Below are 14,894 nucleotides of genomic sequence, written 5' to 3'. Positions count from 1 at the left end.
TGCTGGGGTTGAGCCAGGTTAGTCCACTTCCTGCCTACGCCACTGATTGGGAGTGATATTTTCTGATTGTGTCTATTTGCAAAAATACATAAATATAATTACTTTTGCTCCACGTTCACAATGAAATTACAATCAGTCAGATGCAATATCCATATTTGTGATGAATAGGGCCCGGATCTTGTTGACCTAAAATTTTCTAAAAAGTGACCTATAAAATGACCCTAAAATTCACAAAACTTAACCTTAAAACTTACGTTTTCTAAACGTCTATTTCGTTAAACGTTGACATTATTTAAATATCTATTGTATTTTAATTAACATTTCTCACTCATATTCAAAACGTTTTTTTCAGTTAGTTGCAGTCCATTGTACCGCTCGGTACTCAATTCACACCCGAGTTGAAACTAGGAAGCACTCTTAAATAATAAAAGTTCGCAAGTGTAGGCTACATAGGAATAATAGATAAAAACTCTGTTTAAAATCTGTGTAAACCTTCTTGTCCACTTTTAGGTATTCACGTGATCACGTCCTTTGTAGTCAACAACCCAAAACTATCTGTTTGGCCGCCCACCAACCCCCACCTTTCGTCAACTAGCTACAGCATAGTTTTCATTAGCTTGTTAAGAATGTATTTTTTCCATCAAAACAGTCAGGAAGCAGGAAAAGAGATCATTTAACTCAGTGTTTTTCACATCCGTAATCAGTGTTCATTTTAAGATTTTCTTATGTAGAAGAAAAAAGACCATAAGTGACCTAAAAGTTACCTTAAAATATTAAAAAAAAAATGACCTGAAACTTCAAAACAGCAAAACGTGACCAAAAGTTGACCCTAAAAGCATATTTCTAGAACCTATAGTTGAGGGATAACGCTTTTATTTGAATTTGCCTTGTCCTATGCGTAACACAAAAACGTTGACTTGTCAACAAGATCCGGGCTCTGGTAATTAATACATCAAATATTATTATTATATATTAGATGTGAGAAATGGTTTTAAAGATTAATAGCATATGTCAAAATTAAGCATGTAGAAAACCAAACACACATGGTCTTTGATGATGACATGGTCTTTTTCATATTTTTTCTCACTTTTAGACAACAATCTTAACGAAATAACCTAAAAAACTTTAAACGAAGATCACATAATTTTCATCCAAAGTTTAATATATTGTCTATGCCGATCTATTAAGTGTTTTACGCTCAGTTATCATTATATTCATAACACCTTCGATTATCATGTGAAAAAGTCAAAATGTGTATATACATTTATATTTACATTTATTTACATCTATGTTACCAGAATTTAATGCACATTTATAATTGTTATAATCGCGAGTTATCACTAATATTCCAGTATGATACACTTTAATCTTTCTTTATAAAAGTTACTACTTATTATCAACTATTTCTTTAGCTTTGATAAGAAAATTTGACTTCAAGTAGCTAATAAAAATACATTACACTTAGCAAAGGAAATACTACACATCATCTGTACACTCTATTTCCTTCGTATCATTAAAAAGGAATTTACGGAAAATTTTGGTATTTTATAATCGAATGCTATTCTGAAACTAATTGATTATTTTAAACTATATTAATAATGATTTAGCCCAGGAATTAGATTTGGTTGTTCGTAAAACTGAGGAACTAGTGATTTAAAGCTACTACAGGGACTAGATAAAGCTCATTACTGCAACGGAAGCCATGCACAGACGTTTCAAGTGCTCCACGCAGTCCTACTTCAAGACTCATTAGGGTATCTACTGAAAATAAGCCAACAAAATCATAAAAGGTTATTGGGGAATCACAGTGGGATTAAGGAACAAACTTGTATACGGGGCTGACTTACTTACCAACCCAAAAACTTGGCCACGTGAGACCTGTTGATGCAGGAATTATTATGAATACATGTGGAAATACAAGCTGAAGTCAACATTGTGCTTTCTTTTGCAACAAAGAATGCCTGTGATACCGATTCTAGTAGTTGAACAACAAAGTAATCGAAGGATTGTTGCAATGAACTACAGTACAATATAAATACAACACAATCAATACATATTCTTAAATTCTTTAGAATGTGGAATGCACAAACAAATACAACACATATATTACTTATTCTCAAGGGTGCAATGTAACTAAATTACTAGAACATTTTAAGGTAAATAACAAAATATTGGCGACTTACAACAAATATAAATATAATAGAAAGTGAGAAACACTTTAATGATAGTTCTACATATGAAAGTAAATAACAGAAAATAAATGTAAAGTGATGGGATGCTGTATTACGTGTATTGTACCTCCATAATTTTCTAAGATTCAATATGAGTCTCCAAGTACTTTACCTGGTGACTATGATTTGTACCTGTAAGTTCTACAGCATTTTTCTTAAAACAAAACAAACTATATGTATCTCATACATGGTAGTTTCGTAGAGGAAAGAATTCGGTAATAAAATCAAAGCTTTCAATAAAAACACAAAAATACTCACACTGAACGTTTGTAAGTCCAATTATCAATATATGGTTAGGAAGTCGACTGTTCAAACATTGTGAAAAGAAATACACCAAGTACATTATGGTTAAAAACAAAAAAATGTACCAATAATGATCTAAAGTTTTAACATCACGGAACAATATACTTTAAATAGAAATATTCAAAGTAGTTTCTCGTCTGGATGCGCATTTATTTTAGAACAAGGTATAGGATCAATTCGTTTCAAGTGGTCGAAATAATGAGCCATCGGTTGCTAGATATCTGAGAGAGATTCCTGTGGTATTTCTATGAAACCCCTTTAATGCAAAACCACAATTATATATTTGCAGTTCTTCTTTCCTAAAAGGGCGCCAGTTAATCTCGTGCGAATCAGTACTTTTGGCATTGGTAAATATTCACAGGAAATAATATATCTTTACTATTGATAATGTTAGAGTGCAGAGCTGAAAGCCGCTGTTTTAAAGAATTTTCGAATTGTATTAATCAAATATAATAATAAAGTTTAATATGATATTAGAAACTGAAATAATTATTACACACTGTTTTCCATATGTTGTGTATTTGTGTAGATACTCTTTGTGATTTAGTGTATTTTTCATTCGAAAGTTGACAACTTAATCGAGCTACCTTGTACATGTTCTACGACTTCGCTTGAAGTTCTCTATTTTCAGCTTACAGCACTTAAATAGCGGAAATGGTCAAATGTGCTGGTCCTTGTTCTATAGGTATCAACATTGAAAGCAGAAGCGGTGACAATTTCTAGGTTCCACATTCTGCAGAATAAAATTATCTACACTTCCTGCTAGAAGATACCACCACATCTTTGAAGATAGATTCTGCCTTCTGCACTTGTTCTCCAGTGTCATTTCGAAATCTGTGTACTTCGTCATGGAATTTTTTTTCAATGGAAAGACTCTTAGAAACGGGCATTATAAGTGACAGCAAGAAAAATACATCATGAACACCGACGACGGGAATAATCTATCACGAGAAAATATTTGTATTACATAATACAAAAAGTCAACACCGTAAACGTATAAAAGACCCACTAAGAAGTAGTATTACTACGACTCCCATATCCGTATACTAAAAGACCGGCACACCCTATGAAAACTTGCAGTATATTCATAGTTATGCATCTGCTTTTTTTCTGGAATATTAGAATTAATTAAATAATAGGTAAGCACCAAAAATGAACTACAGAGACTAGATTCTTCCAATTAGTTAAGTATTGATAACTAATAAAAGCAGTTCTTTTTTAAATATATATACATTGCATGAATGATATTAACTTGTCTTTTGGAGGGAAACAGGTACCTTGGGAGTCCCAAACCATTCCTTTGAGGGATAGATTATGTAAATCTGGAACTGCCCAAGGGTAAACTGAGACATCTACGAGCTCTAAGCATTACACGGAGACAAGCATACTCAAATTGGACAATTTAGTGACGATGAAGATATGAACACAGAAAAGTAAGAAGAAAATCACCAAACCTTTACACAAACAATTGCCTTCTAATCAATGGTAAAAAATGCAAATGAATCACTTTCATCATAACGTTATCATCTCTACCAAAACTCAATCTAAAAATCAAAAAGCAATTGGCACATCTTCACTCAAAATTCTCAATAATAGCAAAATATTATTACTGTAGCTTACTGTTCTAACCTTAATACTCACATCAGCTACATGTGAAATCTTAATCAATACACACACACATAAAATTAAACCTACACACTAAATGATGTCATAACAACGAGTAGCTGCTTGCATCAAGAAGAAGACGAGAAGACATACAGATCCCACGTTCTATCAGAGTAGTGTACCTAATTTCGTCTCCCGAAGGAACAAGTGTTAAATTCGTGTGGTGTTTATTAAACAAAATATATATGTTATTCAATTTTAATTTTAAAATACTGTAGAATTAACATTGTAATGTGATAATAATATCGAACTGTTCAAACCGAAGTCTTTTAGTGTTTACCGACACTGCCAGCGGTGAGCGTGCTTTGCAACTAATCACTCGGCTAGTTGAATAATGTATGATACGTCTCTTTATATTAATGAAGGGAAGGGATTTCTCAAAGATGAAACAAGCTGATCCTCAAAGTAAAGCAAAAGAACAAGCGTAAAGGAGAGAAATCGGAGTGTTTTTAGAAATAATGATCAGATATGAAAGATTTCGAAACAAAAACATTTTCTTGTGAGTTTATTACATACATTGGATATAAATACAACAGCAAATACAAACCATGGTACGTCTTCTTAAGGTAGTATTTGTAAGACGTACGACTAATTTGGCAGTTATTCAAAACTGAAATTTGTATCCAAACCCTATCTAAGCACTTTCAGCAGTAGTTATGTTAATTAACCCTGTATGCAGAAAAGTAGGACGGAAGTTTCAGATCCTCTTTAGTATTCTTCCACATTTCATGGCTAACGATATAATTGTTCCGTGTCGTGTTAGTGAAACATAAGAAAGTGAATAAAGGTACTGTGAATACGTTTAACATGCATGCTAATATATGAAGAAGTGTCTGATTGCCAGTGAAGATATGTGGTAAGAAACGAAAGTGTACGGTATTTGTTAAATGTTCGTGATATTGAGAAACAATATACAGAAAGTTTTGTCATAAAGAATGAAGAGAAAGAGAGAATAAATTAAGAAGGTATGTTTCTGAAACGTGTTAATATTCTTTGTTATTAGAATTTTTAAACAAAGTCACTAAACTCGTATTCGGTTCTTGCAAAATCTTTATATTATTCCGAATCCTATATAATGGCGGCATTGCACAGGAATAATAATGCTTATGCATAGTATTTGAAAATAAATAACGGAGAGGATTAAATAACGAAGAGCAACGCCTTAGTTGTTACCCCTATCAATTCCGGTCAACTGTCATGCGCGACATCTTCGGCGTTGTCCGTAAAGTAAGTAAAAAGTTGAGTAAAATAAATAACCCCGAGAAGTACCTTCGGCGTTGAACTTGTCGTTTCCCGGCAAGCTATATGCACGTTCGTGCGTAAACTTGGGCTTAAATGTCATTGGGTATGTCACCAATCAGCTTAGCGACCACAAAAACAATGGATTCGGTACTGATCTCGGTAATTTTGGTAATTTTGTTTTCCACTCCTTCTCATTCCCCAGCCCACGCTGATGAATGCTAACTTGAATTTAGATGGGTTGGATCGCAAAACGTATAAATTCGGTATTAATATCGATCATTTTTCATTTATTTCTAGATATCAGCCTCATGGGGTGTCTTACTCTCACATTTTTTTTTTCGTTTGTAAGTCGTATGTGTACAGTCACGAAAGAAAGTATTCTTCAGTTGAGAAATTTTCTTTCCCTAATAACTCAGGAGTAAATTAACCTATAGAGTACCGATTTTGGCAGGCTATCAAATTATAACTATTCTAAGGATAACAACAAAAGGATCGAAATTAATTCATTTCTTCCCGAGTTATTTTCAAAAGAAAATTTGTCAACTAACAAGAAATACTTTCTTTTCCGCGTGTATGTCAACTTTCTTTTTTAGAAATGAAATTACACACCCTGTTTCATCTCCCTAACATAGGTAATTGGTGAGATATATTATTTTTATATAAATTTTAAACAACCTCCTTCCTTTTGAAGTCTCCCCTTCCCCCTTAGATACGAAACAAACCGTTCTATATAGCGTACGGTCTCTTCGAAACTATGTTCTCTTTGATAAAATGATTTTGAAGTATACCAAGTCACGGATGGGGAGCTGTATACCGGATAAACAAACACACAGCCATGTATTTCACAAACAGCCTGGAAGCGTGTGATGGTGAGATACCTGGCTCGGGTCAAAACATTTTAGTGTGCCCAACGATTTGCGTGCCAAAACAATTCAACAGTTTTTTATCACTAGATGAAAACAAAGGACAGTTATTTCATTTACTGGTTGACTGTGTAGTGCGGATACAACCTCATGAAAGATTCACTATATATACATACAATGATGTGGTAAAATCTTCTTCAAATGTTCTGTATACAAGCAGAATATCACCAACCACCCATGAGGAAGCAGACACCAGACTTTTACTTCAGGTGAAAGATGCTGTTGCTGCTGGCTATACTCATATTATGATAGTGACGGTAGATTCTGAAGTGGTAATGTTAGCAGTGTTTGCATATGACTTCATACCAAATTTGGAAGAATCGTGGATTAAGTTTGGAGTTGGAAAGAAAAAGAACTACATTTCATTCCATGCTATAGCCCACTGTATGTCATCAGATATCCGAAAGGTTTACCATTCTTCCATGCTTTTACAGGGTGTGATATTGTGTGCAGGCATTAGTAAAACGACAACATGGAAAATATGCGAGCAATTTCCGGAAGTAACTGATGCATTCCACAGGCTGTCAGAAGATGAGAGTTCCAATGAAGATCATGATTTTCAGCTCATTCAGCAGTTCACGATTCCAATGTATGATAGAACCAGTAGCTGTGACAAAGTTAACGATTTTCTACGAGTGTTGTTTACGAAGATAACAATGCCAGTAGCGCATATTCCACCAACCAAAGCTGCTCTGATTCAACACACAAAGAAACAGTTTTAAAGGCATTATATGGAGACAGTGGAATATCTGCAACCGTAAATTAAAAGATCCTGTTTAGTATGGCTGGCAGAAGGCGATTTATGGATATCAACCCCTATGGTCTGCTATTCCTGAGGCATCACGTTCCTGTCAAAAAATTATATCGTGTGGTTGTAAGAAACAGTGTTCACCAAATTATAAGTGTGTAAAGCGTTCTCTCTCTTGTATAGCCTTATGTGAATGCGATGCTCAGTGCTCTGGAAATAACTGATGTCCTTTCTGCTCGTATAAAGTATGATAATAGGTATTACACGGGAAAAAAGCGATCTGCAGATGTTTGTCCATGACTAGTGTACTTGGTAAAAATAAAGTGATATCACTTCTATTTTAAAAAAAATATTTACATGTAATTAAATAAGAAAACTGTTAGCGTAATGCAAGAAGACTGTAATTTCAAATCCACATACTGTTCTACGTATATCATAAGCCTTAAAGTAATCACTGTTTAGCATAAGCATGCTGAAATCGAGATATGCAAATGTTGCACTCAAAATATTGTTTTGGTAAAGATCTGGTGTATATACCTGTTTCCTCTTATTTTCTGTTCATAATTTTCTAGTTCTTCTGAAGTATTTTTGAATAGTTCGTAATTAAAGACTTCTGAGATATTCTGATTTGTGAGTCTGTTGTGTGTTGATATCCAAAAAAGGTCAACTAAAATAGGTGCAAAAAATAAAAATATTCAAATTTCTCCATGAAGATAATATTTTATGAATATGACTCTGGTATAATGATTTGCAGTGCTTGTGATTTCGAATCCAACTGTGCATGGATCAAGTATATCGGATCAATAGTGTCTGCATTATGCACATTTGAAATATTTGAAATTTCTGTACATTTAGGGTTTTTACCTTATTTTTACATCAAATATGTTCTAACAACTGAATATGTCAGGAAGTAATAGTCTAGTAACCTATTTAGTGTTATTAGAGAGACTGTTTATAAGCTATATAATATAATGGGTGTTTCCATCAATGTGAGCCCGTTGTGTATTGAAATGCAAAAACGTTAACTAAAATGATGCAAAAAATGAAAATATTCAAATTTCTCCATGAAGATGTTATTTTATGAATATTACTCTGATGCAACGATTTGTAGAGCTTGTGATTTCGGTTTCAACATGCACGAGTCAAGTCCGTAGGATAAATGGTTCCTGAGTTATGATGATTTAAAGTTTCAGATGGTCGGCCATGTTTGTGACGTCGCTGAGGCCATGCGACGTGACTAGCAGCTTGTGTTCCGGTGTTTTTCACACTTCGTACAAGTGTACTTTTATCCTGAAAATTTTCCCGTTTGTACCCAGTCATGAAATATTTTCACATTATTTGGTTCATATCTACTGCACTATCGGTCTTGACATAGTTCCCCTTCTAATCAAATCCTGAAATGATGCCAACGTGTTGTATTATAGGGTCTCTTTATTGTTGAGTGATTATTGTGATTTACAGCAATATTGTAATAATATTTCGTATAGAAATGTACCGAAATCTAACAGTATTGCCCCACCAAATTCAAAAGGCAGTCGAAAGAATACTATAATCTTGTTGTTGAAAGTCTAAGAGACGACTACCTTTAGACTCTCGTTTTTGTAACTAAGATCAAAAAAGCATAATAGATGAATAAAATTATTCTCACATGTCAGTTATTAAAGTTATCCACTGCAGCGCTGTGATTTCCCTGAATGCAAGAAAATATTAAATCGCTCAACTGGATTGATTAACATCCCATGTCCTTTGACTTGAAATGTTATTCCATTCAACTGAAATTGTTCTCTATTAAAAAGAGGATTCCGAGATAAACTTGGGTTGGCACATTATGTAAGTGAATAGCCCTTGGAATATAGACACTGGCGAATAAACAAAAAAATCTGAATATATATATATATATATATATATATATATATATATATATATATATATATATATATATATATATATATATATATATATATCAGCGGCGTGCCGTCAAGGGGACTAGGGGACTAGGCTAGTCCCCTGGCATTTTAATTAAAGTATTTTGTGATAAATATATACCCAAGAAAACGAAGACATTGTTTGTAGTTCTCTATTTTCGTAAAATAACACTATTTCAATTGTTCTGACACAACTATAGTCAGCGCCCGTGTGCTGGATGCGACAGCAAAGTGGATATCGGAAACGCTCGGGTTTTAATCTGCTTTTCTCGGGGAAGGGAACAGGGTCCAGCCAGCTAGTCCTCATATTATGTTGTCTAACCTCTAAGCACGGGTGTTCTGTCGTAAGCGAATTTAATGCTCGTTTGCTTTTTACAGTTAATAGTTTTAACGCTATTAAATTTACAATATTAATGTTGACACTTTAAGAAATCTAGTGAAGTGTGAACTTTTTAGATTATCAATATATTTGGCAAATGGCTCGAAGAATAAAGTATGGAAGGGGACTCGTCTGAGAAATCGAGTCCCTTGCAGCAAAGCGATGGCGCAAGCAGTGATATTACTTCAATTGGCATAGGGGACAGTAGGGGTGGAGATCAGCCGTTTCAGTCTTGTATTCTGGACCATTGGATTCCTTAATTTTCAAGAAATGCAACAAATAATAACCAGTGGTAGAACAACTCCAAGCATTTCCATTTAGACAAAAATGAAAGATTATATACATAATATCAAAACGGATTATTTTGCTTCTTCGAAATAGTTAACTGCATGTAAGACAAGAAACAAACTGTATTGCTGGCCTTGTATTCTATTCCACATAGAAAAGGACGTGTGGAAGAATGATGGCTTTTGTGACACGAGCAATTTTCACAAACCCACGCCACGCCACAACAACTTTCGCCACGAAAAGTGTTATTCACACCTGTCCACAATAACTAAATTGAAAACTTTCGGAAAACCAGAATTGATTTTCAATTGAGCAAGCAATGCAGAAGTTGATTCAAACCGAGAACTAATGAACCGATTGATTTATTCCTCTTGTTTTATGGCTAAACAAGAGCTCTCATTTAGAAGTCATAAACAGGAAGACTCTGTCAATTAGGGAAATTATATTGAAGTAATTCAGTTACTTTCTAAGTACGACATTAAATCAACTTGCAGGGGCGCCTGAAGAAAATTTTCTAGGGAGGGGCCCATCTCCATGATTGCTATGTTGCGTCTGGTATTTCTGGTATTTAATATACTTGGTTTGCTATATTACGTATACATTTTCGTGAGCCAGAGGAAGGTCCGGGCCCCACCCTGCCCTCTCGTTCGGGTGCCCATGTTGACTTGTCATCTTCACGGCATGGGAATGTTTAAAGGAACATCAAACAGAATTCAGAATTATATTATTGAATGAGTTTTGGTGGGTAATTCTGGATAAAATTAAGTCAGAAATAAACAATACACTTCTTACAGCAATAATGTTGGACAAAACTACGGATATTGCAAAGATCTCTCAACATTCAATCCGTACGTGAAAGACGGCAATTCATGAAAGATTTATTTGTTTTGCAGATGTTACTAGTGATTGTACTGCGACTGATTTAAGTGAGCATGCTTTCCAAATTCTCTCTCATTTTAATTGTAAGCAAAAGCTTGTAGCACTAGGCTATGGATGGAGCTGCCACATTTTCTGGACATTTGAACGGTTTACAATCTTTTCTGAAAATGTGTTTGAGTGCACTCAGCATACACTGTTATCATCACAGACTCAATCTCGTTGTTCCACAGTCTGTTAATCACATCAAGGAAAGAGGCTTGAAAGAAAGAGGCTTGGTTGAAGAAGCGTTTGCAGAAACATATAAATGGTGTTATTTGGTGTCAACAATACTACTCAGGACCTCCACTCTACAGCACACATTCTCTTCGAACCTAGTCCCCTGTGAGAAAAGTCACGGCACGCCACTGATATATATATATATATATATATATATATATATATATATATATATATATATATATATATATATATATATATATATATATATATATATATATATATATATATATGCGTGTGTGTGTGTGTTAGAGTACTTGGTGGGATGTTCTTCAATTCAGGATCTCACTTGAAGAATGGTTTATAGAAGTCGAGACGAATGGTATATAACAACTACTGCAAGAGAAAGAAGTTAGGTGATAACCGATAGAAGCTACTAAACTTGTAGTCATAGATATTCCACTGATTCCAGAAATATTATATACTTGTTGATATCAGTTCTTCGCACCAAAAAATAAGGTTTCTATAATATAACATATTTGAAAGTAAAACAATGTGTAAAGTAAATAAATAAGGAAGAAAAACGTTTGACGTTGTCCCTTTTAATATGAGTTAAATCAACGCCTTCGGCGTTATCCCTCTAAATTCCGGGGCCAGCAGACGTGTCCGTTTCCGTCTAAACTAGAGATGAAATGCAATCAGGACTGTCACCAATCAGCTTGGTGGCCCGATACTATGAATTTGACACAAATATCGTCATTTTAGATATGCCATTTTTCACCCACCCGCTTATGACGCTGGGGACTAACGTTGCACTTGAATGGCGTTGGCAGTGTTACTATTCATCTCATGAACCCTAAAAGAAATAGAATCGAGACTGATATAAGTTACTTTGGAGTTTTTCTACTCCCACCCCTTCGATGACGATAGGAGTTTAAGTTGGACTTGGAGACGTCGAGAGTGCAACTATTTAATCAGTAACTTCGAAAATTATGAGTTCGACATTAACGCAAACCACTTTACGCAAGACACTAACGTAAGCCACATGTTATTTTTCTCACACGCTCTTTCCCGATGATGAAGGTTAATTGGGCTTGACCAGTGTCGGGTGTATCACTATTCATTTCAGTGACTCCGAAAACTATTTATTTGACACTAATATCCGTCGTAATGGGTTTTATTATATCCTTTTAGGCATACATTTCTTTCCCTTGTCAATCTCCCAAGCTGAAAATCAAAAAACGCGTAAAGTGAGTACAATAAATAAATACGGAATAACAATGACTTCAGTCAATATGAGTGAAATAAATAAATAGCGAAGAGTAGTATCTTGGGCGTTCTCCCTGTCACTATGAGTGAAATAAATAATTAATGAAGTATAACGCTTTCAGCGTTACCCTTGTTATTTCCCGGTCCAGCTGACAGTTCCTTCTTGCCTAAATGTGGACTTGAATGTCATCTAGATTGTCACTAACAGTTTTAGCAAAAACGGAAACTATGTATAATATTTGATACTAATGTGGTTCTTTTTGACATGTTATCCCCCTGATGACGATGGAGGCTAAGTTGTGCTTGATGTGCGCCAGGAATATAATTATTCATCTGAGCGACCCCAAAAACTGTAGATTCGATAGTCGTCTTCGAACGCGTCTTCACTATGGGATACTACGATTCAGCTCTCGATAGAATCATGTGTGATCCAGAGTCCACGTTAAAGAATCGGTTTACGTCTTGGTGCTGAAAACCAATTGTCGAATGATTTATTTATTTGCTTTAGGAACGATCGAAAATGAATGGATGGATCACGAGAATATTACCTTGTCTCTATTTTAGAAGTATCAAATAAACTATACGATAACCGAAGCTAGTCAGCTTTTCACTATTACTTAACTTTTTGTATCCGTTTCAAACTACACTCTTAAGAATGTATGGCAATGGGTAGTAACCGAATGTTTTTTTACAGAATCCATTGGCACGTGGGAGCACAGTGGCTGCTGTAGAGCGCTCATTTCTAGTGCGATAGGTTCCTTCTTTGATTTCTATTCACGCGAGTTTCTAGTAGACAATATTATATCCGTGGCTTTTCTCAGGGTTCTCCCATTTCCTCTCACATTCTTAGTCCATCAGTTCATTCATAATTCATTTCTTTAATACGTCTTCTTTAGGCTTAATGACTATATCGTGGGACGTCCAACTAGAAATTACATTTCATTTACAAAATCGAAGTCAAACGAAGAAATATATTGAGAAATGTTCGCAACATCAACTGTTTTTTACTTCTTGTATAACTTGAATTCTTTGTATTTGAAACAGTAATTTCAAACTACGCTTTCAAATGCATTTAATTGGAGCGCTTATTCTACACTTGTATCAGTGTGTGTTTAAGTGGTACGTTTCAACAATCGATTATGCCATTCAGGTAACTATGGTAACTAGTATTTTCAGTTGCGGGTACGAAATTCTATAATGCGTTTAATATATATATATTTAGGCCAATTACATTACATACTCTACATGAAGCTGCACATTAGCATTATTGTGAAAGAGTATATTTCGAATCTGAAAGGGACAGGAGGCATATTAATGATAGTATTTCACAATAAACTCATAAATAAGCATAGGATGAATAATATTCACGGGGCTGCAATCTAAACAGCAGAAAATAGAGATGACAAGAATGAAGACAAACGCATATATTTTGTTAAATTTTAGAGAAATTAAACAATATTAAGTACTCTTGTTGTGAGATGATTAGAAGAAATACAACAAAATGCAGATTAAATATCATTTTCGGGGAATTAACTTGTCAGTTGTTATAAAATGTTCATTAAATCTAGTGTAATAATTTAATCATTTATTGATATTTAAATATATGCAGCAAATATCGAGAATATTTTATTTAAATTGTATGTGTGTCGACATCTGTTGGTAGCTCTTAAATGTAATGCAAAGGTTGAAGCGCCATCAAGTAGATACAGCGTACGTAGTAATTTGTTTGCATGCATATAAAACAGGATGAAATTATTTTAACAAATACTTACAGAAATTGTCTAAATAGTATAAATTAACCACTAAGTAATTTAATTCCTTCTTGTAAATTGAAACATTGAAAAATCTTGAGTGGACCATGTGACTATTTTGACATGAAAATAGTCATGATGTGTTACAAAAAGGCGGATGAATTCGATATAGGCTACTGTGATGAAGTTGACATTCGGAAACTGACGGAAACAGACGAAAACTGACACAAATTTAGAAAGAAAATTCCAAGACATTACACAGAAGTGCGATTTTCTCAATGTGAGATTAGATAAACAGGGAGATATAGTTTCAAATTACACTGAAGAATTCACACAAAAGCTTACTGGTGTGCAGGAAATCTGCAGTATCGAGGTAAGTAATATTGCCTGCATTAGGGAAAACGTGAATCAAATGCAAGCTGTTATTGGAGAATTTACGCAAGGAGTTGCTTGCGAGAATACTCCAACCTCAAGTGCAATTGATCAGAGTGTAACTATGAACTGGGATGATTTCGATAGAGATAATCATTCGGAAACTAGTAGTAAAGCCCATGCCCATTCTCACCATAGTAACAGGCGTACAAATGAGGCTGTTAGGCACTTAACCCAGTCAGTCGGCGGAAAAGATTGAGATTTTCGGATGAAGAGAGGGGCAACAGATTTCGCCATGGAAGAAAGAGACTTAAGTTTGCCCGTAATCGAACAATGCAAATGTTGGTAGTAGGGAAACCCCAACTTCATGTAGCTCGTGCAGTGAGGATTCTTATACCACATCAAGATAGAACTTGGCACCGGAAAAAGTCAGTCTCGTTCGATCATAGGAAGCATCGTCGGGGTTCGTACTTCCGTGATTTACGTGATTTTCCCCATTTCAGTGGCGATCTGTCCCAGGGAACAGCACGGATATTTCTGGACGACCTCACTGAGACGAAGTTATATGATCTAAGCGAACGAGACCGGCTTTATATAGCAAGACGGTGTCTCAATGGATTTGCTAGATCGTGGTACCGTAACATTTCGCATAAGGTGAAAACCTTTAGTGAATTTGTTCGTCGTTTCAGGCCCCAATACATAT

The 14,894-nt window shown here is 34.8% G+C and overlaps 1 protein-coding gene across 3 annotated transcripts in view; it reads right to left on the bottom strand.

Moving 5' to 3' along the window:
* Positions 1–14,894, bottom strand: part of Ten-a (Teneurin-a transmembrane protein) — a 1,171,522-nt gene that overhangs the window by 1,042,431 nt on the left and 114,197 nt on the right. For 2 of the 3 annotated variants that reach the window (XM_081752112.1, XM_081752114.1), the window contains exon 3: positions 1,852–1,878. The exons of the other annotated variant lie outside the window; for it this stretch is intronic. In XM_081752112.1, coding sequence (XP_081608238.1) covers positions 1,852–1,878 — 27 coding nt within the window. The remainder of the gene's footprint in view (positions 1–1,851; positions 1,879–14,894) is intronic. 3 annotated transcript variants of the gene reach the window in all.

Source organism: Thermobia domestica, chromosome 3 (assembly GCF_964235325.1).
Source record: "Thermobia domestica chromosome 3, izTheDome1.hap1.1, whole genome shotgun sequence".
Lineage (NCBI taxonomy): Eukaryota > Metazoa > Arthropoda > Insecta > Zygentoma > Lepismatidae > Thermobia > Thermobia domestica.
This window is presented reverse-complemented; position numbering and strand designations above follow the sequence as displayed.